General features: G+C 47.8%; 1 protein-coding gene across 1 annotated transcript; it reads right to left on the reverse strand.

The window, feature by feature from the left end:
- Nucleotides 1–159: 159 nt before the first annotated feature.
- On the reverse strand, nt 160–26,829 carry Rimkla (ribosomal modification protein rimK-like family member A). Its single transcript, XM_056985553.2, is given in 6 exon segments — nt 160–2,969; nt 2,971–3,398; nt 5,367–5,570; nt 9,683–9,769; nt 12,726–12,956; nt 26,464–26,829. Coding segments are annotated over 6 exon segments (1,167 nt in total). The 5' UTR covers nt 26,627–26,829; the 3' UTR covers nt 160–2,915.

Here is a 26,829-nt window from a genome sequence, read left to right on the forward strand (position 1 = left end):
GGTCTGTTTGACACAGGACTGGTCAGGTAGGGTGCTGAACCTCCAATAGTGATGCTCATGACCCACTTATGCTACATCACAAAATCTAAGGGCCCCAAGTCTCCAATCCATCCTCCATCCACCATGCACACAGTCAATCAAACAAGACACACGAAGACATTTTTCCAAGTGCAGAATCATGTATATTCTGAGTGACTGAGCTATTGACATTCAAGTTTTGACCAGTTTCAAGATGTTGTTACCAGACAGTGGAAAGACCACACACATACCCTGAATCTATATTACGGAGGAAGACTTAGTGTTGGCATACATGAGTCAAGGGTTTCAGGTTATGCAGGGTACATCCAGAAGGTTCTTTGGGTGTCTAAGTCCTTTCAGGTTGTAAGTCAGGCTGCATTCTGTGTTTCAGGGCCCCTCCTATTGTTGAGCTTGCTAAGGACAAGAATGCATAGCCTCTTCCTTTCTTAACTCTCTCAGGAGCGATGATAAACACAACGCTACATTGGGAGGTGTCTGTTACCTCCTCCCAGACAGACAGCTATGCTTAGTAACTCACTTCAGCCTCAGAGTGCACCACGAGGTAAATGAAATAGGCCATTTTCCCTGTCTACAGAATGGAAAAATGGAGACACAGAGCTCAGGTGCCTAGCTGTGCTGGGAGAGCCAGCGTCAGACTCCCGCTCTGCATCTCCACGTTCTTTCCAGGCAGCTGTGGCAAGTATGGCGGGGCCACAGAGCTGAGACTCAAGGAAGCAACCATGGCCAGCTGTGATATGGAAATCCCAGAGTGGGGCTAGGATCCAGATGAGAGTCAGCTTTCTCTGCCTCTGGGCAGGGTTAGTTCTGGGCAATAACACCGTTGGCAGACGTCTCTGCCAGCTGGGAAATGGGCCTCCTTTGGCAAAGGAATCTGGAAACACTCCAAGTCGCTCTGCACAGGTAGGGCCTAGGTGGACTTAGATCAACAAGAAGAGGCTTGCGCTAAGCCAATGCCTGGCTCATATCTGACCACTTCCAGCAGGAAGAGAATATAACTATCCTTCTTTTAGAGCCACCCATGGGTGCTAAGGAGAAGATTCGAGTCTTAGTCTATAAGGGTGAACTGTCCTTTTCCAACGGTACAGACACACACTCAGATTACAGTTCAGTGGCATGTACCCAGGGGTGAGACGGTGAGGTGTGACATCTGTCACATGGCACCAACATTTTCAGGTGTGTGACTGTCAGTTGGTGAAATCTGGTGTTGCCTGATTTTAAAGGCCAATTTCTATTTAAATGTGTTGTGAAAAAACATTATCATGTGGCTTTATATACACTTTATACTTATAGTACAGGAATTACGTGCCCATGGGGTGGTGGTGCCTTCGAAGTAGATACCTTATAAAGTGTATGTTTACTCCAGTGTAGCTGACCCAACTCATATTTCTAGAACCTTCCTTGGAAAATTTGAACTTTTATATGCCTCCCCAGTATGGGCAAATCTTTGTCCTTTACGATAAGTCTATAATTTTTTAATAGCCAAAGAGCATTGTGTCTGGTAAATACAATGGGTGGTGGAACTTGGCAGGTAGCGGGAGTTGTGAGGGGTGGGTGGGGGTGGAGGGTAAAAGAAACTAAACAAGGCCTATTGATCAAGTTACAAGGCCTCTTCCCTTTGACAGCTACTGAAGTAATCCCAAAGAGGGATCCTCAATGTTCTTGGCACCGGCCGTAAAATATCTGAAGTGGGTCTTCCTCGTGAGTATAATGAGGTAACTCTGGGTGGGTTAGGTCATTGCTTGTTTTCAGTTAGACCTTTTTTTTTTTTTTTCTTTTTTCTTTTTTTCAGAGCTGGGAACCGAACCCAGGGCCTTGTGCTCGATAGGCAAGTGCTCTACCGCTGAGCTAAATCCCCAACCCCCAGTTAGACCTTCTATTAGCAGATGCAAAACTATCTCTACCGTTTCTCCCAGGGGAAAGATGTCATCTACTGCTGCTTAAAGAGTGAGAAAGAAAAGCACATGGTATCCTGTCTACAATAACCCACTCACCCCTCCACGAATACCCAAGTCTCCCCAATTTGGAAAAATGGGTAAGGACAGGTTCCTGGAGTCTGGATAACAGGAGCATGTCCAGAAGAAGCTGGGGAAGAACGGTCATCGCCCAGGAACTTTCTGCAGTAAAATCCCACTGGTTTCCAGATGACAAGTGAGCGGAGTCCACTGAAAAGGAAAAGTCCATGGTGTTGAGTTCTAGTGCACAAGAAACAAAGAGTGTGGCCATAGCTTATCAGATGCATTTCCAGCTGAGGCCAAAGGCAGCAAAGGTGTGTAAAGCTGCTGGAGCTGACATAGGTAAAGCAGGAGTGTGGATTACGAGAGACAAAGCGATCTGTAGAGATCCCCTGTTACAAAGCAGGACACATGCCAACCGGCGAGGTCAAAGTGTGTTCCACCTCACCTTCTACAAAGCGCTTCGGTGAGAAGCCGAGTGTCGGAGGAATGTGGTAAGATGGTGACCGGGAGGGGGAGTAGACAGGAACATCCCGCCCACCTGCAAACGCCTCCATCTCCTGCATGTGAGGACGATGTTTCCAGGAGCCAAGTTCATGTTCATTGCTGCTAACGACCAGGGACAGCAACATGGACTCAGCGCCTTAAAAGTCCTACCTGTCCACTGACGTGCTTGCAATAGACGTTGGCCTCAAGTCGATCATTCGGGAAGTTGTTCTCGATGAGTGTTTTTTATATGAGTCTTTACAAAAACCACAAAGCTAGGCCATTGGTTCAAACTGTTATTAGAAAGGATGCTGAGTGCCCAGATGGGATTTTCTAGTTTCTGTGCAAATGAAATCACGTTAGTCCAGACCTAATTCACTGAACACTACTCAGGGAAGCAGTAGCATTTGGTTTAAATGCTGCCAAGAAAGCAGGAATTCACTGGACTCGTGAAGGGATCCTGTTAATGCTGTAACCAGGCTCGGGTAACATGGGCAGGCGGGGCCCCCATTGTTTTTGCTGAGGAATCCCGGGCCTCTCCCAGTTCAGGTTCACTCTCACTAGAGGTAGACCCATTGGTGATGGTATAGACACTCTCTGCAACTCCCTGAGCTGAAACACACCCATTGGGCTCGCTCTTCTCTCTGGGACTTGCCAGTCCCGGGAGGATGGCCATCTTCCCAGTCTGCCTGTTTGGCAGCAAGGACATAGCATAGTCTGCAATGATTGCCCCCACATCTAAGTTGCACGCCTGGTCAAAGGCCAGGAAGCCGACATTGGCGTTTGCCTCACACACCATGAAGGAGCCATCGTCCATAATGAGAAGGTCGATGCCACAGAAATCCATGCCCAGGATGTTGGACACCTGGATCGCCAGCTGCTTGCCTTGTTCTGTCAGTGAGCACTTGACACCCACACCACCTGGAAAGAAAGCACAGCAACTCCAAGGTGACAAATGACACTCACTGATGAGGCTAATGACCTGCAAGAGATGGGACTGGTGACAAAGGAGTGAGACAAGTACCGTTATGGACAGTGCCACTTAAAAGTTTAGAAAGTTGGGGCAGGATGGCTCGGTGGTTAGGAGCACTGAATGAGATCCCAGGGGACCCTACTTTGGTCCCCAGCACCCATTTCAGGTACTCACAACTGCCTATAACTCCCAACAGATCCAGTGTCCTTTTTTGGTCCCCAGAGGTACCCACACACCTATGGCATACAATTACACTTGAAATACTTAAAAATGAAAACAGATATTGGAAAACCACAGTGCCTGATACACGGTGTGCACTCAGTAAATGGTTGCTAGAAAAAAATGAAAACTGATAATCTACTTATCATATAGTAGATAGGAACCAGCATACTTAATAATCAATGATACTTGCTGAGCTGGGCATCAGGGTCAGGGTACCGGCCCAGAACGTACCAAGGCTCTGGGTTCAGGCCCGAGTACCAGCAAATGAAAGACGATAGTAACATCCTGCCAACTTCGGGTCTCAAGCACACCAGGTACCCACAGATTTGAGGTTCCAGACTGTGGATCTGCACATAGCTACTGTATACATGAAGACGACCACCGCGTGCTCAGCGCGACATCAGACTTGACCCAGCATTGGCTTGCATGGCCAGAGGACTCACACCCACCCGCCTGCCTGCACAGACTCTGGGTCATGCGCTAGCCCAGGGCGAGAGCTAACTCACAGTGCCGTGGTTCTCAACTCGATGGCCACAACCCCTCTGTGAGTCGAATGAGCCTTTCACAAGGTTCCCGTATCAGATATCCTGCTCATCAGATATTTATATTGAGATCCATGATAGTTGCAAAATTACAGTTATGAAGTAGCGACAAAATAATTTTATGGTTGGGGTCACCACACTGTGAGGGTGTATTAAAGGGTCGCGGCATTAGGGTTGAGGACCACTGCTCGTAATCTGTCTTCCCAGCTCCACTGCAGATGGTGTGGTTCCGCTTGGGGACTCTTAGCGGAACAGGACCCGGTCAGCAAATGAGCCTTTTTATCATCAATGAACTTGGAGCACGCAGCTGCTGAGTCAGGAAATAACTGTAGGGCTTTTCTTTTTCCAAATTACCAACATAATTCATTCGCCAAGTTTGACCGGAGTTTTCTGCGATGGGGCCAAGGATGCAAATCCCTGTCACGATGTCTCCATTCCCCATGACAGAAAACAAGCTTTCTGAGTGGGCTAAAGGGACAGGGTTCTCTATCTTCAGCCAAAATATAAACTGCAGTTTTCTGGCAGTTCCGTGCATGAAAGGAAAAGGAAATCTTCAGTTAAAATGTGAGAGCAAATACTACGTTTCCTCTGGCCACAGCCTTGGTTCATGGCGGCCCTGTCACACTGCCACATAATCTTGCCACTTACAAAGAGAACACTTGAGAACTATACAATCAAGTCACAACAGCTCCCCAAAATGGCAAGATAAAAAAGTTTGAGGTTTTAAGTACATTTGTGCTTTTGGGCTAGTTTTGTTCATAGCTCTTTGGGGGACATTTGGGTCACAGGTTAGACCCACTTGTAAGGTCCTTGGTAAACCGCCTAAGGGGATACAGTTTTCAAGGCTGACTCCCCACCTCCTTCCTTACACCTTCCATGTTTTATTCAGATGGACCCTTGCCAAAACGTTGGTCACTCCCTTGTCAACCCTGATTGCTAGGCCCTAACATCTACACAAGGTTTTATAATTTAGTGTCTTGACACGAGGACCGTGTCTTCCGGCCCAGCCCTTGACTTCCTGTCCCTCTTTGGACTGCTAACAGGCATGGGAAAGGTTCCCTTCTCATGTTCTGTGAGGTCCTCTGCCCTCCCCCAAGCCCTAAGCCTTCCCTGAAGTCCTCTGCCTTGGCCCCAACCCTTTACCCTTCTCACCTAGAAAGCAGTTGCTTTGCATTCGGCCATCTGTGGAGCAGCGCAGCATGGAGCCAATCACCTGGCCACCCACCACCACCACCCGGATGTCCTTCCCGTGAGACTCCTTCACATACTTCTGGAACAGGTAGGGCACGTCGTGGCGGACCAGGTGGCAGATGTCAGAAAGGTGATGCTTGTCTCTGGCCAGAAAAACAGCTTTTCCTTCAAGAAGAAAGACGGAGAGCAAGGGAGACCGCTGGACAGTGTGTGCGCCTGTCTTACCATCCTCCCTCCCCGCCTGTCTCCCTGCCCCAAACAGGTACCAGCTTTCTGGAACTTTCTGTGTCTCGGCCCCTCCCATTTCTCTGATGAGACTCTTGAAGAGCACTGAACCATATTTTCTTAAGATTTTAACCCCACTGTCTCTCTCCCCATACCTGATTTTCATGTTTGTGTCTTTTTTGAAACAGGGTCTCCCGCTGTAACCCACACTGTGGGTTACTAAATTTTTTTTTTTTTTTTGGTTCTTTTTTTCCGGAGCTGGGGACCGAACCCAGGGCCTTGCGCTTCCTAGGTAAGCACTCTACCACTGAGCTAAATCCCCAGCCCCGGGTTACTAAATTTAAAAGCCTGTGGTTACTAAAATTAAAAGCCTGGTCCTCCAATCCTAGCTTCCCAGCGCGCTGAGATTACAGAGTGTCCTGTGCCTGCTCTTTTTTTTTTTTTTTTTTTTTTCAAAGTGAAACTATAATAAATCCCAGAAGTTGAGATAAGGGGCAAAAACAAGATTCTGAGACTCATAAATCTGTGAGTAAGCACTTCCTTCCCATCCCCTCAAGGTGCTACAGGGCCTGTCTGTCTGTCTTTGTCTCTGTCTAAATGCTCTAAAGTCCACACTGGCTTAGTATATATGGCAGACACTCAACTTTGTTTACAGTACATAATTACTTGAATGCAGCCGAGAGGAATCCCAAGTGTGGATGCAGAGTGTTGCAGAGGACAACTACAACACAGTAAGAGGCCCACAAGGTCCATGCTGCTGCCACAAGATGGACCTGTGGGCTCAGAGGAGACTGGACAGACACCCTCATAACTTCCATTTTGTGTATGGTATGCGCATATATGTGAATGTGGGGGACATAGAAGACAGAGATCAATGGTGGGTGCTTCCTTCTATTGCTCCTGACCTTCGTGTGTGTGTGTGTGTGTGTGTGTGTGTGTGTGTGTGTGTGTGTGCACGGTGCATGCACACTCACACATAAAGGTGTGGAAGCCAGAGCAAGCCGCTGGGTGTCTTCCTCTATCAACCTCTTTATCACTGCCTGGACACAGGGTCTTTGAAGCTAGCTGGCCAGTCAGCCTATGCCCAGCATCCACCTGTCTCTACCACTCCAACCCCAATGCTGGGTTGGTTAGGTGCACGTAAACCACACTCAGCTTTTGACAAGCGTTCTGAGGTCTCCTACTTAGGTCCTCACATCTGCACCGGAAGTGCTGTATCCACTGAGCCAGCTCCACCGTCTCCTCATTATTTTTTTGACACAGCTTTTCTCACTGGGACTTGGAGCTCACCAATTAGGCAAGATCAATGATCCCCCTGTCTCTCTTCTCCAGAATGAGGGTCCTAGCCATGCACCACTTAGCTTTTTATGTGGGCGCTGGGAAGCCAAACCAGGATCTGCATGCTTACTTAGTAGACACATTACCAACAGAGCCATTTTCCCAGGTTCTTCCTTCTAAGTGAATGAGATTCACTATTTGGCCATCCTCACTTGATTCCACAGAGAATGGCTCCCATCCTGTGGCCCTCTGAGAGAGCATTCCGCTGTGCTCCTGCTGTCCCCAGCACCTGCTCTCTCCTGCATCTCAGAAAACAGGTTGGAGCACTATTCCCAACAGGTTTGCCCTGCAAATCTGGCATGAGCATGCATGACTGAGCAAACATGGAAGAGAAATGCTTTCCCTAGGTTTCCTGTCACCACCACAAGAGAAGTGGAACAGCTCTGGAATCTTGAAAGAAAGAAAGAAAGAAAGAAAGAAAGAAAGAAAGAAAGAAAGAAAGAAAGAAAGAAAGAAAGATAGATAGAAAGATAGAAAGAAAGAAAGAAAGAAAGAAAGAAAGAAAGGAAGGAAGGAAGGAAGAAAGGAAGAAAGGAAGAAAGAAAGAAAGAGAAAAGGAAAGAAAAGAAAAGAAAGGAAAAGAAAAGAGGTTGGGGGTAGAAAGATGGCTCCGTGAGTAAGAGCAGTTGTGCAGTCCTGAGAACCTGAGTTTGAATCCTGGCATCCATGTAACAGGCAGGTATCTTGTGCATATCTGTAACTCCAGTTCTAAGAGTGGTGGAGACTGGAGGACTGCTGGGTCTGCTGGCACCAGGTAAGTTGAAAAACTTGAGCTTTCTGGTTAGCCTTAAAGCTGTAAGGTGAAGTGTAACAGAAGAGGATACTGATGCCTTCCCGTGGCCTCTATGCATGCACATGCGTGTGTGTGTGTGTGTGCGCGCACACTTTCTCTCTCTCTCTCTCTCTCACACACACACACACACACACACTTTCTCTCTCTCTCTCTCTCTCTCTCTCTCTCACACACACACACACACACACACACACACACAAAGATATAAAACTGAAAATCAATTCTCTAAAACAGCACACTGAAGGCCCTGGCTTCAGTCTTCAGTACCATAAAAATGAAACAAAATGTAATATTCAACCATTCCTGAAATGATGGAATCCCTGACACCCAGTAAAATTTGAGGACAGGAAGCAAGTTATTTGAAGATGTCCAAGTGGCAGGTGACAGGAAGTGTGCAGTCAATGTCTACTGTGGAGTATCTAAATGTGTGCACACGTGCATTGTGTGTGTATGTGTGTGAGAAAGAATTATATGAGTGTGGTGTGTGTTAATGGAATAGAATATCCCAGATTTAAAAACAGAAATGAAGGGATGGAGAGGTTGTTGAGTGGGTAGAGCAGTAGTTAGTCTTGCATAGGACGCAGTTGGATTCCCAAACCCACATGGTGGCTCGCAACTGTCTGTAACTCCAGTTGTGAGGGATACAAACACACTCTCTGGCCTCCTCAGGCACTACCCACAAACGGTACAGACATTGCAGGCAAAACACTCACACATACACACACACACACACACACACACACACACACACACACACACACACACACAAATCAATTAAAAATTTAAAAAGTTTAAAAACAGAAATGAAAAAGGTTGAGCGTGCCTCCCCGTTCTTCGGGCTCAAAGGAGCTTGTGTGCATCGAGTCCTGCAGCGTCTGTACTAACAGGTAAGCTGGAAAGCACTGGCTATTCTCTGCGTCTACATCAGATTCTACTTCACAGCAAGGCTCAGCATGTGTCTGTTTGGGATGCTGCATTTTGCTCCAGAAGCATCGATCCCCAAGTGTTCTCTGCCACCTGAGTTACATACCACTACTACAGGGGGACTACTTTCTCTTGCCGAGACCTCTGCCGCACCCCTCCTCTGCACTGAGCAATGTGCAGGCCTTCTATCAGCGGTTCTCAACCCGTGACCCCCCCATTTGGAGGTCATATGACCCTTTCATAGGGGTTGCCTAAGATCAGCCGAAAACAGATATTTACATTACGCTTCATAACTAGCAAATTACAGTTATAAAGTAGCAACGAAGATAATTTTATGGTTGGGGGGGTCACCACAACGTGAGGAATTAACTGTATTAAAGGGTCACAGGGTAGCAAGGTTGAGAAGCACTGCCTTACAGAGTCAGGTGCTCAGGGCCTGGTGCCCACCCTGAGCATCATTTAAAACCACAACTGCTGAGCAATGTAGCCCTGGACTAGAAAAGCAAAATGCTACCGAAACAAAAAGGAGGGAGGACTGATTTTGTCTAAAGGAAACAGGAGCTCAGCTAAAAGACAGAGCTCTAGTGAACTCTGAGAGCAGACAGCTATGGGACAGAATGTACAGTCTCTCTGGTGACTAAGGACAGCCTGGAGTGAAGAAGGCTGCCTGCACAGACCAGGGCGCCATGAGGAACATGGACTGGGTCTAGCAGGTGACATGGGGACTTGGAGGGTGTTCAGCAAGGGGAACGGCTCTGCTTCTGAGAATCTACGCAAAAGGAGGAGCAGGTGCTCTGGCCGTGGAGCTGAGAATCTCAATCAGCTCAGGGGAAACGTCTGCCGCAGTCTTTAAAGAGAGATAGGCGTCTGACAGAGGGACAGAGGGGACTGAAGAACAGAGCAGGCAGAAGGCACTGTGAGTGTGTAGAACAGCCCTGTCCCACAGAATTGCAGCTACATGCACCGACGGCCCAGCGAGCCCAGCAGTACCACTGACCCCGGTGTCCCCGGGTGCTCTTCACCACCACTGGGTAGCCCAGGGGCTCTGCTTCATCGATCATTTTAGAGAAGTCTTCGTGCCCACCTGCCAAGAAAAGGCGACAGTCAATAAAGTGTTGGCAACGCACGGGGCAGAGGCTGGCCCAAGCACTTGCCCATGTAGAATGTGCTGATGAAACCAATCCAAATCCATCCTAACCCAGCAGACACGAACCACACCTGTACTGTGCAAGGCGGGAACCAGAGGACGACGATTACCAGCATCAAGCCTCTATCCACAGAAACGTCACACCAGCTGTGGTAACCCTCACGGCATCCTTACAGGTGGGCCCTTACCAATGGCCGTGGGAACAGAATTCCAGGACAGCCTGCTACTCCTACCTACCCCTCCTGTGAACTCCTTTATGGAATTCCTTCTCTTCAGTGGGAGAGAGGCCATTGAATTTATGGGAGCATAGATTACTGCCCTTGGGTTACATTAATAGTCTGTTAACCTTGAGTCTATCGAAGGTAAGGAGGGCAATGATTCTCTGCTCTAAACAGAAGAACCCTTTAAGAGGAAACAAGCCTTCAGAGCATTTTCTGTTGGCCTTGAAGGAGCAAAGTGCTGTGCTGTGGGGAGGGCCATGTAGCAAGGAACAGTATGCAGCCTCTAGGACCTGTGATGACCAACAAGGAAGTGGGGACCTGCCTGTCACTTCCTCGGCGGTCTCAGCCTGTCAAAGCAGTCCTCTTCTGGTTGCCTTTCTACTTCCTCTGTTCTAGCTTCCTCAGATGCTCACTCCTAAACAAATGGAGTCCTGCTGCTGGGCCCTCACCGTCCCTTAACCCCACCTCTGTAACCCAGCATCAAGCTGCTTGGAAGTTGCAGATTTCAATGACTTCTCTCAGCCTTCACCTCTGTAGGCCTCCTGTGATGGCTCCTCTCCTCATCACTGAGTGGAAACAGTCTTCTTATATTGAGGAGTCCCATGGGCCTTTGACGGCGCCACCTTTCCCACTGGCCTACATGACATCTCTGCTCTCTCCTCTTACTTCTCAAATCGCATCTGCCCAGTTCCTTTTATAGGCTCTTTTTCTACCCCTAAAAGAGTCCCCTCCCCCACTTCATTTTTTATGCTTTATTCTTTTGTGTTTCTATGAGATGATCTCACTTTGTAGCCCAGGCTGACCTCAAACTTACAATCCTCCTGCCTCCACCTTCCGAGTGCCAGGATGACAAGCACGCATCGCCACACACAGCTCGCTTAAGAGCTTTGCCAATACAGGGTAAGCAGTCCTTCATAGTTCCTGCTTTCACAAAACAGTCTGACACTCTGGGCCAGAAGGCTGAAGATGGATGCTCCAACATTAGAGAGAAAGTGTGGGGGACTGTCCAGGCAGCCAGCTTTCTCTGTCATTTCTATAGCTTTGGAAGCTGACTGCCTACGCTTCCTGCATACTCAGGTAATGTTTATTCCTTCTCACGTCTCCGATGGGGTTGGAGTCTGGATAGTTATGGTCTCACAATTAAGCTTAAGTTGTCTAGGATTTCAGCATAAGCAGTCCTAAGCATTCCATGGAAACCCTTTAATTGGACCCTTTAGACCTCTGTTCTTTCATCCTGCGTGTCCACATTGAGGAGCCTGTGTCTCTCCCTTCACTCACAGCATAGGAGAGGCTTCTAAATCCTCATCCCCAGCCTTTTGGAAGCTTCGGGTTCATAGCCTCCCAAGCATTTTCCCTCACAGAGACTATAAATGTTGCAAATACACCAAGTCTCCATTGAAATCACCCCCTTCCCCAGCGCTAGCCATTCACCCCGACAGCCAGTTTACTTCTTCCCCTTGACATCTTCTGATCCAAGCTGGAAACTAATCACCTTGATTCCTCCCCCATAGCCCCGTACACAATCAGTTGTTCTGCTCTCCTGTATCTCCTGGTGCCTCACGATTCCCAAATCTGCTCATGTGTCTACTGGTTTGTGATACCATTCCTCCCTCATTGAGGTCACCTACCACTACCTACCCTGTCTGTCTCTACTTTGTCTTATGCAATCATTCTCTGTGTGGTGGCCAACATGACCTGCAGGGTGACTCTGAGCAGGCACTTCCTGATCAAAAGCCTCCTGTTGGCTTGGTGATACCGCTATCTTGTTGGCACGCTGCATGCTGCACCCTCTTATCTTTCCAATCCTCAACTCTCGTGCACCCTCAGCCTCCTGTAACTACCGGCAATACCGCCAGTTAGTTCTGTTCTCTTCACCTCTGGCTCTCTTCCTTCTCTCTATTCCAGGCCTTCGTTTGCAGGCTATCCTTAGCTTAGATGATGCTACCCCTTTAAGGAAGTGGTCCTCAATGTCTGATCGCTGCACTAGAAGCTCTCCTATGAGCTCCTCCAAACATTGACCACACTGCACGGCAATTGCCTGTATATTTGCAGCCCTTTGTTTCTGATGCCCTGGGAATGCCTTGGGGGTAGGGCTGTTCTAGGGCTCTCCTGTGGTGGTTTGAATAAGAATGTTTCCCCATAGGTTCATATATTTGATGTTCCACCAGGGAGTGGAAGAAATTCTTTGATAGGATTTGAAGGGTTAGAAAGTGTGGCCTTGTTGCAGGAAGTGTGACTATGGTAGGCTTTGAGGTTTCAGAAGCTCATTTTAGGCCCAGACTCTTTCCCTGCCTGTGGATCAAGATAAAGCTCTCGGCTACTTCTCCAGGACCATGCGTGCTGCCATGGTCCCCGCCATGATGATAACGAACTAAATTACATTGCTTTCTACTATAAGAGTTGCCTTGGTCATGGTGTCTTTTCACAGCAATAAAACCCTGACTAAGACATGCTCTCACAGTGGTTGGTCCATGTTCTTCAAATGACTACAAACAGAGAGTGGCCACAGCAGTTCACACAGAAGGACTGGCCAGCATTCAATATGCTAATTCCTCCAAAGGTAAACAGATTCCCAGGGAAAAGCAACCAGAGACACAGGAAGTTTCTTGGAGAGAGAAGAGAGACACCAGTATTTTGGAAAGGAGTTATAAATATGTTTTCGGGAGACTCACCATAGGAGAAGGTGTCTGGCATGGGGACCCCATGTCCAGCCAGCTCTTGGAATGTCCAAAACTTGTTGATGCAGTTTAAGATGCTTTGAGGACGGTTGACCAGGCGGCAGCCCAGCTTCTCCAGGTGCCTCAGGATGGTGATTTCACTGTCTGACTGAACAGAAGGCGTGGATACTCGGACAACCACTACGTCAGGGAAGGTGGTCAGGGGTTTCTGGCTCAGCTGCAGGCCTGCAAGCAAGGGTTAGAGTGAGCTCATCGCTTGCCAGTGCGTTGCCGACTGGAAGAAGTGCTTCCAGAGTTCATCTGGCCAGAAAAGAGCCTCAAAACTGCCGCATGGGCGCGACCGTGTACGCTGGTGTACGGCACAAGAAAGCGGTAGACAGCACCATCCTCCAGCAAACGGGAAGAACGCGATTATGATACAAGGAACAAACAGAGGGGAAGAGAATGAAGCGCACCAAGATGGGTGCAAGTTAGAAGGGTCCACGGTACAGTTGTAGCCAGGCCCTGCTTCCCCTGGGGCTGGGGCTGCTCTGGGGCCAGTGGCTCGGGAGGGCATCAGTGCTGCCTGCTTTTGGAATCTCTATATTCTTCGATGACTGAGCCTCATGAAAATCTACTGGCTGCAGCGTCATGTGTGACCACTTCCCTATTCCTGTTAGTTTCGTTTTGTTTGAAATAGGATCTTATGTCGTAGCCCAGACTAGCTCAAACTCACCATCCTTCTGCCTCAGGGGCTAAGACTCTAGGTTTCTGCTATACCACACCCAGCTAAACGGTCTCTATGAACGTATAGTTACATTTTGTACATGCAAATGCCCATGTTAGATGGAGAAACGGGACTCCAGGTCCGCTGTGCAAAGTGTTTACCTAACTCATGCAATGTCTGGGTTCGACTCCCAGCTTGGCTCAGGATTCAAAATAACTAATTCACTATGGTCTCGACTATATTATAAGGTGCAGGTTGGGGAAAAAGAAAAGAAATACACATTTTAAACATTGAGAATAGGGTTACAAGTAATCTCTCAATCTCTGTCTCTCTCTGTCTGTCTGCCTGTCTGCCTGCCTGCCTGTCTGTCTGTCTCTATCTGTCTCTGTCAGTCTTTCTCTCTCTGTCTCTACCCCTGTCTGTCTGTCTCCAGGTCTCGCTATGTAGCCCTAGCTGGGCATCACTATGTAGCCCACACCACTTTGCCTCACAGAACACTCCACTCTTACCTCCTCACCTCAGTAACAGGGTTATAGATGTGGGCTTCTATGACCAGCCTTTCTTTGTCTCTCTTTATCTAAAGTTTCCAGAATATTTTTCCTGTGTCTATTATTACAAAGCCAAAGTTTAAAATGTCTACAAAAGAAAATCAATTCAATACTTAAAAAATATTGAACTCAATATTTGTTAAATAACGCTTACTAAAAGACACTGTAACATACACAGGTGGAATGATCCAGGCTGTCCCCTACCTGGCTCTGAGCTAACCAGGGCCTCAACTTGATGTGAAGACTTCAGAGGACCCTGAGCAGCCCACACATTACTGAAGGACTTCTGTGCGGAATTCTCTGCTTTGCCTCACATGACACCAAGAGGCAGGCAGAGCTGGCCATGAAATGCTTTTTGTCTGTTTTGTGCTGACTCTGGTCTCTGGAGCAGTGCCTGAGGCCTGGGTGGCACTTGGTATTTGTTGAATTGGACAGAAGCAGCAAGAAGATAGATCTGGGCTTCACCAAGTCCGGTTACTCGGCCATACCTTTAGAATGGAGGGCACTGGAACATGGTGCAGAGGGAACGCCAAGGGCAGAGGTGGCTATGCCAGCCCTGGGGTCTGTCTGAATCCAGACACTGAGCATCTACCAGGCACCCAGCACCTGGGACGGAGTGAGGGAGGTGGGGCACGGACTATGTGAAGCAATAAAAATTGAGTTCCAAGACTTACAGGGTCTGTTTCCACCATAACCAATCTCAAAGCATCTCCCAAGGGTCTTAAAGAAAACCTTAAAGTACAGTTTACAGCCACTTTATGGGCTTAAACATATAGCACCTTATATATACATTGTACTAAAACCCAAGTATGAGTGAAATCATACGCTCTCCAATGGGGGTCCAGGTGTGGGTGCTGCTCAGTGCTAGGGTGTTTACTCGTACGAGTGCCTGGGTTCAAGGTCCCCCTAAGCTTGCATAGTGCCACACAAGTCTCCCAAACTAGGCCTGGTAGCACACACCTGCAGTCTCAGCCCTGGGGATGTTGAGACAGTAGGATAAAGAGTTCGAAGACAGCTTGGGCTACATGGCAATGACTTGGTGACTAACTATATCAATATCAACGTTCTAAGCTGAGAAAAATCTCAAGAAAAATCTCAAAAACAAAAAACCAAGCAAACAGAAAGCAAGGCATCCACAAAAACAACCGTGTGGCTCTAACTTACAAGTCAGCCATTCCAAACAATTCACTGGCTAATTTTTAAAGGTGTGGATGTAGAGGGACAGGTAAGTCACATTTTTTTTTTTTCTCAGCGCTTATGCAGATGCTGTGAGCCCAGCAGGTAGACCTGTCTCAGGACTAGTCTGTAAAAAGCAGCCGGGATAGGTTTGTATGGCCACCAGCAACAGGGTTGCTTAAAGGTGCTTTTCCTGCAGTTTGGAAAAAAAAAAATCTCCTCTCCCTTCAGCCTTAGAACGAGTATGGGGAAAAAAAAAAAAAAAAAAAGAACGAGTATGGGAGAAGCGGGGAAGAAAAGGAAAGGCAGCCACGCTGACTGAAATGGTGAACAGTGAACAAATCGGGAAGGCCAGCACATCATCCCGCAGTGAGAAAGAGACCAAAGATGCTTCGAAAATCAACTGAATGCCACACTCACAAGGCACTGACACTGTCACAGCACAGATATTCCAAAAAGCAAGGAAGGACTTTTATTTTTTAACTGCTCAATGAGAAAATAGCTTGGCAACAGAAAAGCAACTTAGAGAAGCAAAAAGCAGGAGAAGCATCCAGCTTTCAAATCCCAGCACAAGCCACGGACACACAGATGTCTACAGAGGAAGAACAGAATTCAGCCCATCACTGGGAAAACCGACCACAGTGCACAGAGGGAGCTCAGTCTCTACAAGCAGCACTACAGACACCTGGGAAGTCTTACCAGGACTTCATCTCTCTCCTCCAACTGAAAATCTTTGGGCCTGGCTCATCCCCACTGAAGCCTTTAATAAACGGAGAATGCAATGGGTTAAGGTGGAACCCCAGAGACCCTGCAGGCCTGAGCACAGGTCAGTGCTTGCCTAGATTGCTGTCTAGCCCTGTGCAAGAGGGACAGTTTGGGTTTGGGGCTGTATCAACTCCATGTATTCGCAGGTTTCACATCAATGGATCCAGCCAACTGCAAATAGAAAGTACTAGAAAAAATTTAATTTATGTCCATATTGAAAATGTTCAGGCTTTTTTCTTGACGTTATTCCTTTTTTTTTTTTTCATTCTTTGTTTCGGAGCTGGGAATCGAACCCAGGGCCTTGCGCTTGCTAGGCAAGCGCTCTACCACTGAGCTAAATCCCCAACCTTGACGTTATTCCTTAAGCAATATGAATACAGTCTAGCAACTATTTCCAGGGCTGGGGGTATAGTTGAGTGGTAGATCACACACCAATTATACAAAAGGTCCTGGGTTCAAATCCCACCCACCTTTAAAAAAGAACTATAAAGAACCCACAATTATTTACATAATATTTACACTGCATTGAGTATTCTTAATGATCTGGAGGCTGAAGGACAGGAGCATAGGTGCAGGTAACATGTTAGTCCCTGGAGAATCCTTGGCTTTGATGGAAGTGTCTAGAACAATCACCTGCAAATATGAAGGAGTGACCGTACACCTTTGTCCTCTGACATTCCTGACACTTCTGCTCTGGACCGTCCCATGCATGCTTGCTCGGTCTCTTCACGATGGCCATCATCACACGGTGACAATGTGACCTCAGGTAGAGAAAGCTGCTTCTCATTCTGGCTTCCGGAAGAGCAGTAGCCACATGGGGCCAAGAACAATTTGCACCTGGGGCCAGCTCTTTGGCAAACACGCCTGCAAAGTCTGAGGCCTTTAACCACATAGGTGATTTCCACCATTGGCATCGACTTCCAGGCAGGCACCTGCTAAGCTTAATGCAGGGATACAGCTCACTGACTACGTCACCTTTCCCAGGGTCTTTCACCTCCTCACCGTGGTCTGCTGGCCTCAAGCCAAGGGCATGGAGGACCTGTGTGAACCAGAGGATGGGCTTCGCTTGGCTGTAGTGATGGGAAGGAAAGTCAGATAACCAGGGACTTGACATGACTATCACCTTAATGCAGGGAGGTGGGGGAGGATGTGAGCAGCTTTTGGTCCCTTCACCCGTCAGACACCTGGCTGGGGCTTGAGATTCACTATGGTTATCCTCAAACCACGTTAAAAAAGATTAACCAAGAAGCGATCACTCTGAGAAGTCAGTAGGATAGTAAGGGGCAAGGATTAGATGTCAAACTGGTTCATGCAATGACCCAAGAGGATGAATCAACTTTGTGGAACCAGAACATCATTTTCTCCGTCTTCTGCTTTCATGGGTAACTATGCCCAGCTTCTTGAATTCTGCTTCTTGAATTCTTCTTGAATTTGGAGATATTTTCATGCACTTGGTGCATGCCTGTTGTATTAGCTTGCTTTTCTGTTGCTGTGATAAATAAACATATAGCCAAAAGCAACTTGGAGAGGAAAGGGTTTATTTCATCTTGTGCTTTTGGGTAAGCACCCATCACTGAGGGAATTTGGACTAGAACTCAAGACAGGGACCTGGAAGCAAGAACTGATGCAGAGGCCATGGAGGGGTGCTGCCTACTGCCTTACTCTCAGTGACTTGCTCAGTCCGCTTTCTTCTACCTCCCGGGGCGCCCAGGACCACCTGCTCAGGGGTGGCCCCACCCATAATAGGCCACGCTCCCATATCAATCAATCAATCAATCAATCAATCAAAACAATACCCCATAGACTCGCCTACAGGCAATGTGATAGAGACATCTTCTCAACTGTTGTTCCCTCTTCCTGGAGGGATAACCCGAGCTTGTGTCAAGTTGATAAAAAAAAAACTAGCACACCTGTAATCCCAGCACTGCAGAGGCTGGAGCAGGAGAACCATAGCTTTGGGGCCAGCCTGGGCTACATAATAAGCCCTTGTCTTAAAACAACAACAAAACAAACAAAAAGGACCCAACAGTAATAACCAGGGAAGGAAAAGTAGAATAACTTCTTCAAAGAATCAAATCTGCTTCCATAACCTGGATTAGGATGAATTCAGTTCAGCAAAAGTAAGTTTTTCATTTATGTGCAGTAGCACATAAATGTACCTTACAATGGAGATATATAGCATACCGTATATCTCCATTGCAATACATAAATCCTGGTTCCAAGGTAGAGCTTTAAAACAAACAAACAACCCAAAACAACAAAAACAAACAAACAAACAAACAAACAAACAAAAAACACTACTCTCTGTGACCCCATAGAGACAGGGAAGTATGGCGATGAAAGGGCCATCAGTCAGACCTGCCTCGGGATGGTGCTTTTACTGAGCTCAGTGCTATGTAGTCTCCTAAGAGCGTCCACAGATTTTCTCTCACTTAGAGGCATCCTATAAAATGGATCCTAGGAAGGGATTTGACCACAAAGTCCTGGCATTTACACAAAGGGGATGAACTGGGGTTTAAAGCTCTCCTAGCGCACACACACACACACACACACACACACACACACACACACACACCTATGTGGCTTCACAAAAGGAAACTTCAACACGAACCTGGATCCCAGTACACTGGGAAACAAAAACCTTTCATGTACAAAGCAAACAGCAGAACCAGCAGGACACTTTAGGACTGGGGCAAGGCAGACTCTCGCTGGGGCACCTTTTAAGACTATGGTATTTTAGCAGGATCCCACGATTGTGGCTGTCACTGAAGCTCCAGAGCCAGCCATTCTGGCTCTCTGGAGGGTAGTTATCCCTGTCACCCTCAGCATGTCAGGGAGAAGCTGTGTCATGTCATCAAAGCACAACAGGCTTGTGTCCCTGCCACTCTTCTGAACCTCTCCATGTCTACCCCACCCCCACTCCCACCCACCCCCACTTCCTCTCCTGAGGGAGTTATGTAGATTGTGGGGTAGATCCAGTCACCACTGCGCTTTTCCTTTTGAGGTTCTCTGGGGGAAGATGTTCAAAGGAATCTCCCCTCCATCTCACAGTGACTTGTGTGGCCTCTTCCTTTCCCAGGCACTGCTTTTCTGAGGTCTCTTGATTCAGCGCATTCTTTATTGAACCTTTGGCTTGAGGGAGACACAAAGGTGAGCCAGGCAGCCTCGGCTCTCCCAGAGCTCATGGGAAGCTGAAGTCTGACTCACTGCATGCCTTACTTTGTCCTCGTTCAGAGGTATTTTATTGGGCAGCTTCTTTGGGTCAATCTCAGTTTGGGTTTACCCAGGACACTCTGAGACCACAATATAAGCTGATGTAGCCAAACGGGCAGTGATTTCAAGAAACACTCAGAGAGGAGTCTGGGAGGGGGGTGTGGGGAATTAAGACGTGATCAGTGAGTTGGCCTCCTCTGGAGGGGAATTCCCCAGCACTGAGTACAAATACACCCACCTGAGGGGAGGATGCTGGAAATTTAGGGCAAGGTTTTTATTCTCTGTTCCTTATGGGGCCGTTTGTATGTGTGTGCATGCATGTGTCTGCGTGCGTGTGTGTGTGTGTGTGTGTGTGTGTGTGTGTGTGTGTGTGTGCACACGCACATGTGTGGTGTGTTGTCATATGTGCTCCTGGGACATGGAAGGCGGGCCTCCAAACAGCTGAAGAACAGGCACTATTCTAATGACAGAGGGCAGTGAGACAATGTCCTTGGGTATAAGAAGAAAGCCAACATGAATGTTGTTAATGTCCTGGGTGCCCTGTGGAAGGAACGTGGGGTGGCGGAAGACAAGGAGCTTTGGGATGGTTCTCTCCGCATGGATGGCTTCAGACAGGACTCGGGGGCTCCCAGTGTGTCTGGACTCGGAAGATGTGAAGCTAATGTGTGTATTCTGTCCACCCCAAACAGAACTAGCACCAAGGAAGGGCTTAGAAAAAACTTTCCAAGAAGTTGTCCTGGAGGCAGAATGGGCCTGGCCTTCACATCAGAGTCCCGGCTGAACTGTCTGCTGTGTCTCTGGACCTGTCTCCCCTTCTGTAAAATGTAAGCATCCCAGAACTTGGCACACCTTCTCATCTCCTCTCAACACCAGTACCTCACCGACATGGCCTTTTTAAAAACCAGAAGACAAGTCTTATCAAGTCCTTCACTCAGCTACTTGAGGCCATATCATTTCCTGAGACTCCAGACTCCATGGCTGCCCACTCACACCCACCCCAGCTGAGTGAGGGCAGGCACTCAACCACTGAGCTCCTCTCCCAGCCCTTACAGTTTTCTTCTGTCCATCCGTCTGTCCCTCCTCACTTTGGCTGTATCCTCTCAGACCACACCAATGGGCTCTAAACTCCCTTGTCAACCCCTTCTGGCAAGCCTTCCTTTTCTGTGCCAGCTAATATTTTATCAACCCGACACAAGCCAGAGTCACCCGGAAAGAGGGAACCTCAACTGAAAACTGTACCCCCATCAGACTGGCTTAGGGGCAAGCCTGTGAGGCATTTTCTTAATCGATGATCGATGTGGGAGGGCCCAGTCCATCGGGGGCAGTGCTACCTTAGGCAAATGGTCAGCAGCTGTAGAAAAAGCCAGCGGATGGAGCTGGAGAGAAGAGTCAGCAGTTAAAAGCACACACCGTTCTTCCAGAGGACCAGAGTTTCATCTCCAACAACCACATCAGGCGGCTGGCAACTGCCTCTAACTCCCTCTCCAGAGTAAGTCAACTCCGCTGACCTCTGTGGGCACACACTCACATGTGCACACTCACACAAACACACAATTACAAACAATAAACACAAATCTTTACAAATATTAAAGTCATGGCAACAGCAACAAGACACTGAGCTGAGTACGCCAGAGAGAGTGACCCAGAAAGCCCCTCCAGGCTCCTGCCCTGAGTTCTTGTCCTGGCTTCCCTCTATGATGGGCTGTGACCTGGGAAGTGTGTGCAGGATAAAACCACGCCTTCCCAAGTTTGGTCGTGATCTTTATCACAACAAATGAAAGCAAACTAAGACATTTCCTTTCTTCTGAGTCCAGCTGAATGCCTTTCTCTTCCTGGTGACTCTGTTTCCCTATTTGCCCTTCCAAGCCAGGCTATTTTCTCACCTTTCCCTCAGGTCACTGGCCCTGAACATACGTTGATGTGTTCGCTGCTCCTCATTTAGCTTCTAGAGTGTATCTTCTTTCCCCCTGGTGGATGGAGAGATGTAGTGTCTCCCTCTCCACTGACCTGAATCACAGGGACCAGTATATAAGTGAGCCACGGTTCCTTCCTCTATTGGTAAAGCCCCTCAAGCCTTAGCTTCCCCTTGACTCCTCCCTGTTTTCCACCAGCCCGTTACAAAACCGTCTGGCAGTCTGCCTTCTCACTGTGCTTCCTGGTCTGCTCAAAATGCACTGTACCCCATCCTTTCTCTCTCACTCCTTCCATTATCCAGAGTGAAACCAATGTCCATCTCTGACCCACAAGGCCCTGTGTAGCTGCTCATCTCAACCCCCACCCCAACCCTCAGCCTCTTTTCCTCATGTCTCCCCTGCACTCCCTCCGTTCTGCCATACTGACCTCCTCCACTCTGCTTCCTCCCTGGACAACTCTACTCTCTACAGCTAAACAGTGAACTTCCTCCCTGTAGGAGAAAGTGAGGAGGATAATTCAGAGGGAGAGGGAGGACAGAGAACTAAAAACACTAAGGGTTGTTTGGAAAAGCCTTAGGGAAACATTGTTTCATAAGCTTACCTAAAATGTATATATAATCCATGTGGTTCAAATGGAGTTATACCGCATAGGGTGATAATGTCTGCCCCTCTATTGAAAGAGCTATAGTCTATTTAGCAAAAACTCCAGTGCCAGCCAGGGGAATCCTCCCTTTAAGTGGTGGGTCAGGGGATTCCAAGAGACCCCTAAAACAAATAGGCCATAACCATTGCCCTTGGTTGCTGATTCCTTCAGACAGGATTTGGAAGAATCGAGCTGGAACTGACTTGCACACCTTTTCCCTGACGACTAGCTCTGATGATATCAGAAGGAGCCCAGCAAGCTGCCCAGGGAGAAGAGCAATGGATAGCCCTACCTAGATTTAAAGCCCAGGAAGCAGAACAATGAGCAGCCCAGCAAGGCAGCCCCAAAGGTGTGACAGCACCACTTTATCTGGGGTAACCAACAGCTGCCTAACTGGACTTAAGATCTGCTCAAATGAAGGGACCTCCCGGCTGGTACTGTAAACTTAGCCAGCTACCCTTCGTTAGAGAGGTCATAGACCCTCAAAGGAGAACCTACAACTGCCACTTTCCTGAGTGAGTTAGTTCCTAACTGCATTCCAAATCCTCATACCTACAGGTAAGCGTAGTTCTCCGCCCTCATCAAAGCGCCTTCTTTAAAGCAAACTGTTCACTTCCTGACCCCCTTCTGCTCTTGACTAGAGCACAGCTGTGGGAGAGGGCCACCCTAGTCCTCATACTGCCATTCTCTACCTGACCTCAATATAGAATGTAATCTCCTGGAGAGGCAGTGACTTCCAGTATTTATTCAGGCACCTAGAACAATACCTTACACACAGTCAGCAGACATGTGGAAACAGAACACGGGACACATAAACTTGTGAGGGTGAAGACCACGTCTGTTCCTGTTTATCCTTCTGTATCTGCAGCACGTGTCATGGCGCCCCGCTTAGTGAATACCTGCCAAGCAAACTGGGTAAAATGGAGACCTCGGATGGTCATGGAGAATAAAACATGTTAAAATTTAATAATAAAGGTGTGGGAGTGAAGGCCCACCATCCCTATTCAGTCCTCAACACAGAGTCGATGAATTATCACGTCTGCTGTGGAGGTCCTGAGGGACTCAGTTTGTAGCCCTGGCTGGCCTCAAATTCGCACTGACCCACCTGCCTCTGCCTGCAGTCACCGGGATGCGCTCGAGCCCCACACCCCGACCTGTGCAGTTTCCTTTTGTGACAGGGTCTCATATAGTCCGGGTTAGAAAGAGCTTGAATTCAAGGCCAGCCTAAGACAGAAACAAAGCAAGGATCTGTCTTAAAATAAAAAATAAAAAACGAGGCATAGAACTCAGGCCACTTGCCTAACGTGTGAACAGAGAAGCCCTGAGTTCACTTTTTTTCTATACCACAGATAAAAGAGAACCTGACCTAGAAAGTCCTTTAGAGCACTGGCTCTGTGGTGTGGGAGATCACTAGCTGCCCAGCCTGTACAAGACCCTGGCTTCAATCCCCAGGGCTCATAAACATAAATAAATAAACAGATGAGGCCACCAAAGCTCAAGCCCTGAGAGCTGCAGAAATGCTGAATCATGCTCTTCCTAAGAGACGATGCTAACACGGTCCTCTCTGCCAGGTCGAGCACATTTTCTCCGTCTTGGATTGTGACTTTAGAACGATCCCTTTTCCTTGAGTCGGTTAATAATTCTGACCTGAGGATGGTTAGAGAACTTAACTGTCATTAGTAAACCTGTTGTCATAGAGCGGCCCACCTCAAACACATCCACGTCTGACCATGATCTCCCAAACTGCATGGAAAGCCTGGGTACTTACATACAAGCCTTCATACTTCAATTTAGCCAACAAACATTAACGAAGGCCTACTATGTACTGGTTACAGAAATTTTTCTTTTTGAAGAACCGTAGATAGGGGAGGGGATGGATACAAGTCTTGTACGCAGATAAATTATAGTAAAACTTCAATGGGTGCCACTCTGCCATTGTTTGGTAGCAGGTGGAAGATATCTCCATGGGGACAGGGAAGGGAGCTCAGGAATGACTCCAGGAGAGACCAGTGAGGTGAGCTAGATTTGAGGGATGAATGGAATTCTACCATCTGGAGGAACCAGATGGGCACCTCAGACTGATATATCAGTGGAAGCCCACGAGTCACAGGACAACAGTGAAGCCAATGTTGACTAACGCTTCACAAGGTAGCAGGATCCACTGAGTAGCATTGTGACACCCAGCTGCTGCTGTGTGCATGATGACCTTACTGGTATTTGTGAGTATTAATAAGTAAGAAGAACGGAGCTCATGCCACACATATAGGCATGAGGACCTATTACTCCAACTCCATTATTACTGTTGTTACTACAGTTACATGTGTTTTGGTCTTGTGATCGCTGGTGTTTAGGGAAACAAACACTGAATGGTTAAAGAATTTGCACATTCTCAGAGGAACAAAACAAGGTAGATAAGATGTTAAGGGCTTCCTACAGGGCTACTTTAATAACCTGAGGGTCATTGGTCTTTCCTTAAGACTCCCTACCCCCCTAGCCCTATCCAAATCCAGGTTGGTTAGGGTAGATCATCAAAGGAAAAATAACCGTCACAGAGCCATGTGTGATGGTATATGACTTTAATCCTAGCACTTAGGGGGCAGGGGGGAGTGGATCTCTGGGAGTTGACATCAGCCTGGTCTACATAGCAAGTTCTAGGCCAGCCAAGGCTACCTAGTGAGACCTGTCTCAAAAAAAATTTTTTAAGAAATAAAAAAATCAACAACAACAAAAACCTGTCTTCAATTTCTCCATCCATCAAGCAAGCATCTATATAGATTTTCCTGTAGCTAAAAGGAAACAACTAGTTTGTGAACATAGACATTTTCACACATGAATTCCACTTAATTGCTTAAGTGCTTTCTGAATCACTATGATTTAATTCTCATGTTTCTTACAATTGCTTCTTTAAAATGGAGTTTTAGACATACAGAGAGAGCATTTTCAGAAGTATGGATGTACACGTAAAGACTGATGAATGACAGGAAAACCTGACTACGACCTCTCAAAAGGACATTTTTACAAGCTATAAAATAAACAAGCAAACTCATCTTGGGAGTGGAAAGAGGTATATATTATGACTTGATTTAGATCAGCAAAATATGACTGATCATTTCACTTAAATATGGAACCCAAAGCACAAATTGTTTTTAAAGATTTATTTATTTTATGTATGTGAATACACTGTAGTTGTCCTCAAACACACCAGAAGAGGGCATCAGACCCCATTAGAGATGGTTGTGAGCCACCATGTGGTTGCTGGGAATTGAACTCAGGACCTCTGGAAGAACAGTCAGTGCTCTTAACCGCTGAGCCATCTCTCCAGCTCCCAAAGCACAGATTCTTCAAATATGGAGAACCTCAACTTAAATATGACATACACGATTCAAAGAGATGGGCGCAGGCTGGATCCCAGAACCTAGATAGTGGCTCACAGGTGTAGCCTCAGTTCCCAGAAGATATGATGCCCTCTTCTGGCCTTTGCAGGAACTGCACGCACACGGTGTACAGACACACATGGAGACAAAACACCCATACACATAAAATTAACCGTGAAAAGGCAAAACCAAACCAAACCCTAAAATCAAAGTCAAAGTGATCTTCACAAAGCAAAGCCAGAAAAGCTATAAGAAGAATCCAGTTTTTCAGATTCTCTGTTCGGAAATTGAGTTCACCATTAACCAATCGGGAGGGTTTCAGGAACCCAGGCTTGAGAAATCATTAATTTTACCCTTAACCACACCGCATGAAATGTGGGGTGTCTAATGCTTGCATACACTACTCCAAAAGTATATGCAACTGAAACGTACATATGGAAGGTTTAAATACACTTAGGGATGAACAATGTACAACTGAGCTATTTTGCTTAGGGGTACGTACTCAAAACCTCACTTGTAAGTAGTCTGTTCAGGACGTGGAATCCCTTCCCTTGCTGAAGGGACTCTACTCAACCAGATACAGATGAAATATGGATAACATTCCAAGAAGCATCCAAGAGGGCCAAACCCTCTTTAGACCTGGACTCCCTGAAATAGCTAGCTACCTCGGAAGGCTTGTTGAGAACACAGACTGTAAGCCAGTGAACACGACTTTCCAAAGTCATGGATAGCTTAGCAATCCACAGCAGGCATGGATTGAAGATAATAAGAATATCTGAAAACAGAATGCTTTAAATAGGCAGTCAGGGATAACCCCCCCCCCCCCCCAAATTCCCCTGGACCCAGCACCAAAGAGACGAGTAAGGTCTGGAGGCACTTGACCATTTTGGAACAGAATTCAACATTCTTTGGAAGAAGGACGAATTAATGGAAATCATCAATCGTCCCCTCTCGCCCCTTCCCCTCCAGAGACAATCCCAATCTGTCTCAGCTGTGTCCTATAATTAGGCTCCCAGTTTGAGAATAGTGTTCTACCAAGGCGTTCATCACTGTGGCATACATACCACTGGAAAAGTTTCCCAAACATCTGCCCTAAGAGCAATCTTGTGAATTCTGGGTTAATTCTTTAAATTTCGGAATCCAACCTGGCAGGCCACCTGTGTTCGGAGAATCTACAAGGTGAGGTTTGGTGCCTTTAGCTTCAGGTGAACGTGAATGCCCCATTAACCTGTTTCCTAAATGAATGAATTAAGCATCTTCTCTACTCTTGGCCTCACGGTGCTGCAAAGAGGGGCTGGTTACCTCGGAGCCGGGCTCAAAGAAGAGAGCCGCTGGCTCACGGGACCCCGGCGCCCCTCCCTCCCTCCCTCCCTCCCTCCCCGGGCTGAGCTCACCTAGGTGGCCGCCGACAACCGTGACGGCGATCTGGTCAAGGAACACGGCCCGGAAGCCCACGTCCTGCTCGGAGCAGCGCTGGCGGAGCGCGCGCAGGATCTGCACCTGCGGGTAGTCCTCGCGGATGAGCCGGTCGGTCAGCAGCCAGACCTGCGCGCACATGGCGACCGAAGCTGCGGTCGCCCGCCCGCGCGACCCCCTGGCGCGTCCCAGGCGAGCACCGCAGCTCCGCTTGCGCCGTGCGCCAGGCGCCTCTGCAGACCCTGCCGGCGAATGCTCCCGATCGCCCCGCGCCGCCGCCGCCGTCTCCGCCGCCTCCGCCCAGCCAATCAGCACGTCGCGCCGCCCGGGGAGGACGCGGCCCG

The sequence above is a fragment of the Rattus norvegicus genome, chromosome 5, assembly GCF_036323735.1.
Source record: "Rattus norvegicus strain BN/NHsdMcwi chromosome 5, GRCr8, whole genome shotgun sequence".
In the NCBI taxonomy this organism is placed as follows: Eukaryota; Metazoa; Chordata; class Mammalia; order Rodentia; family Muridae; genus Rattus; species Rattus norvegicus.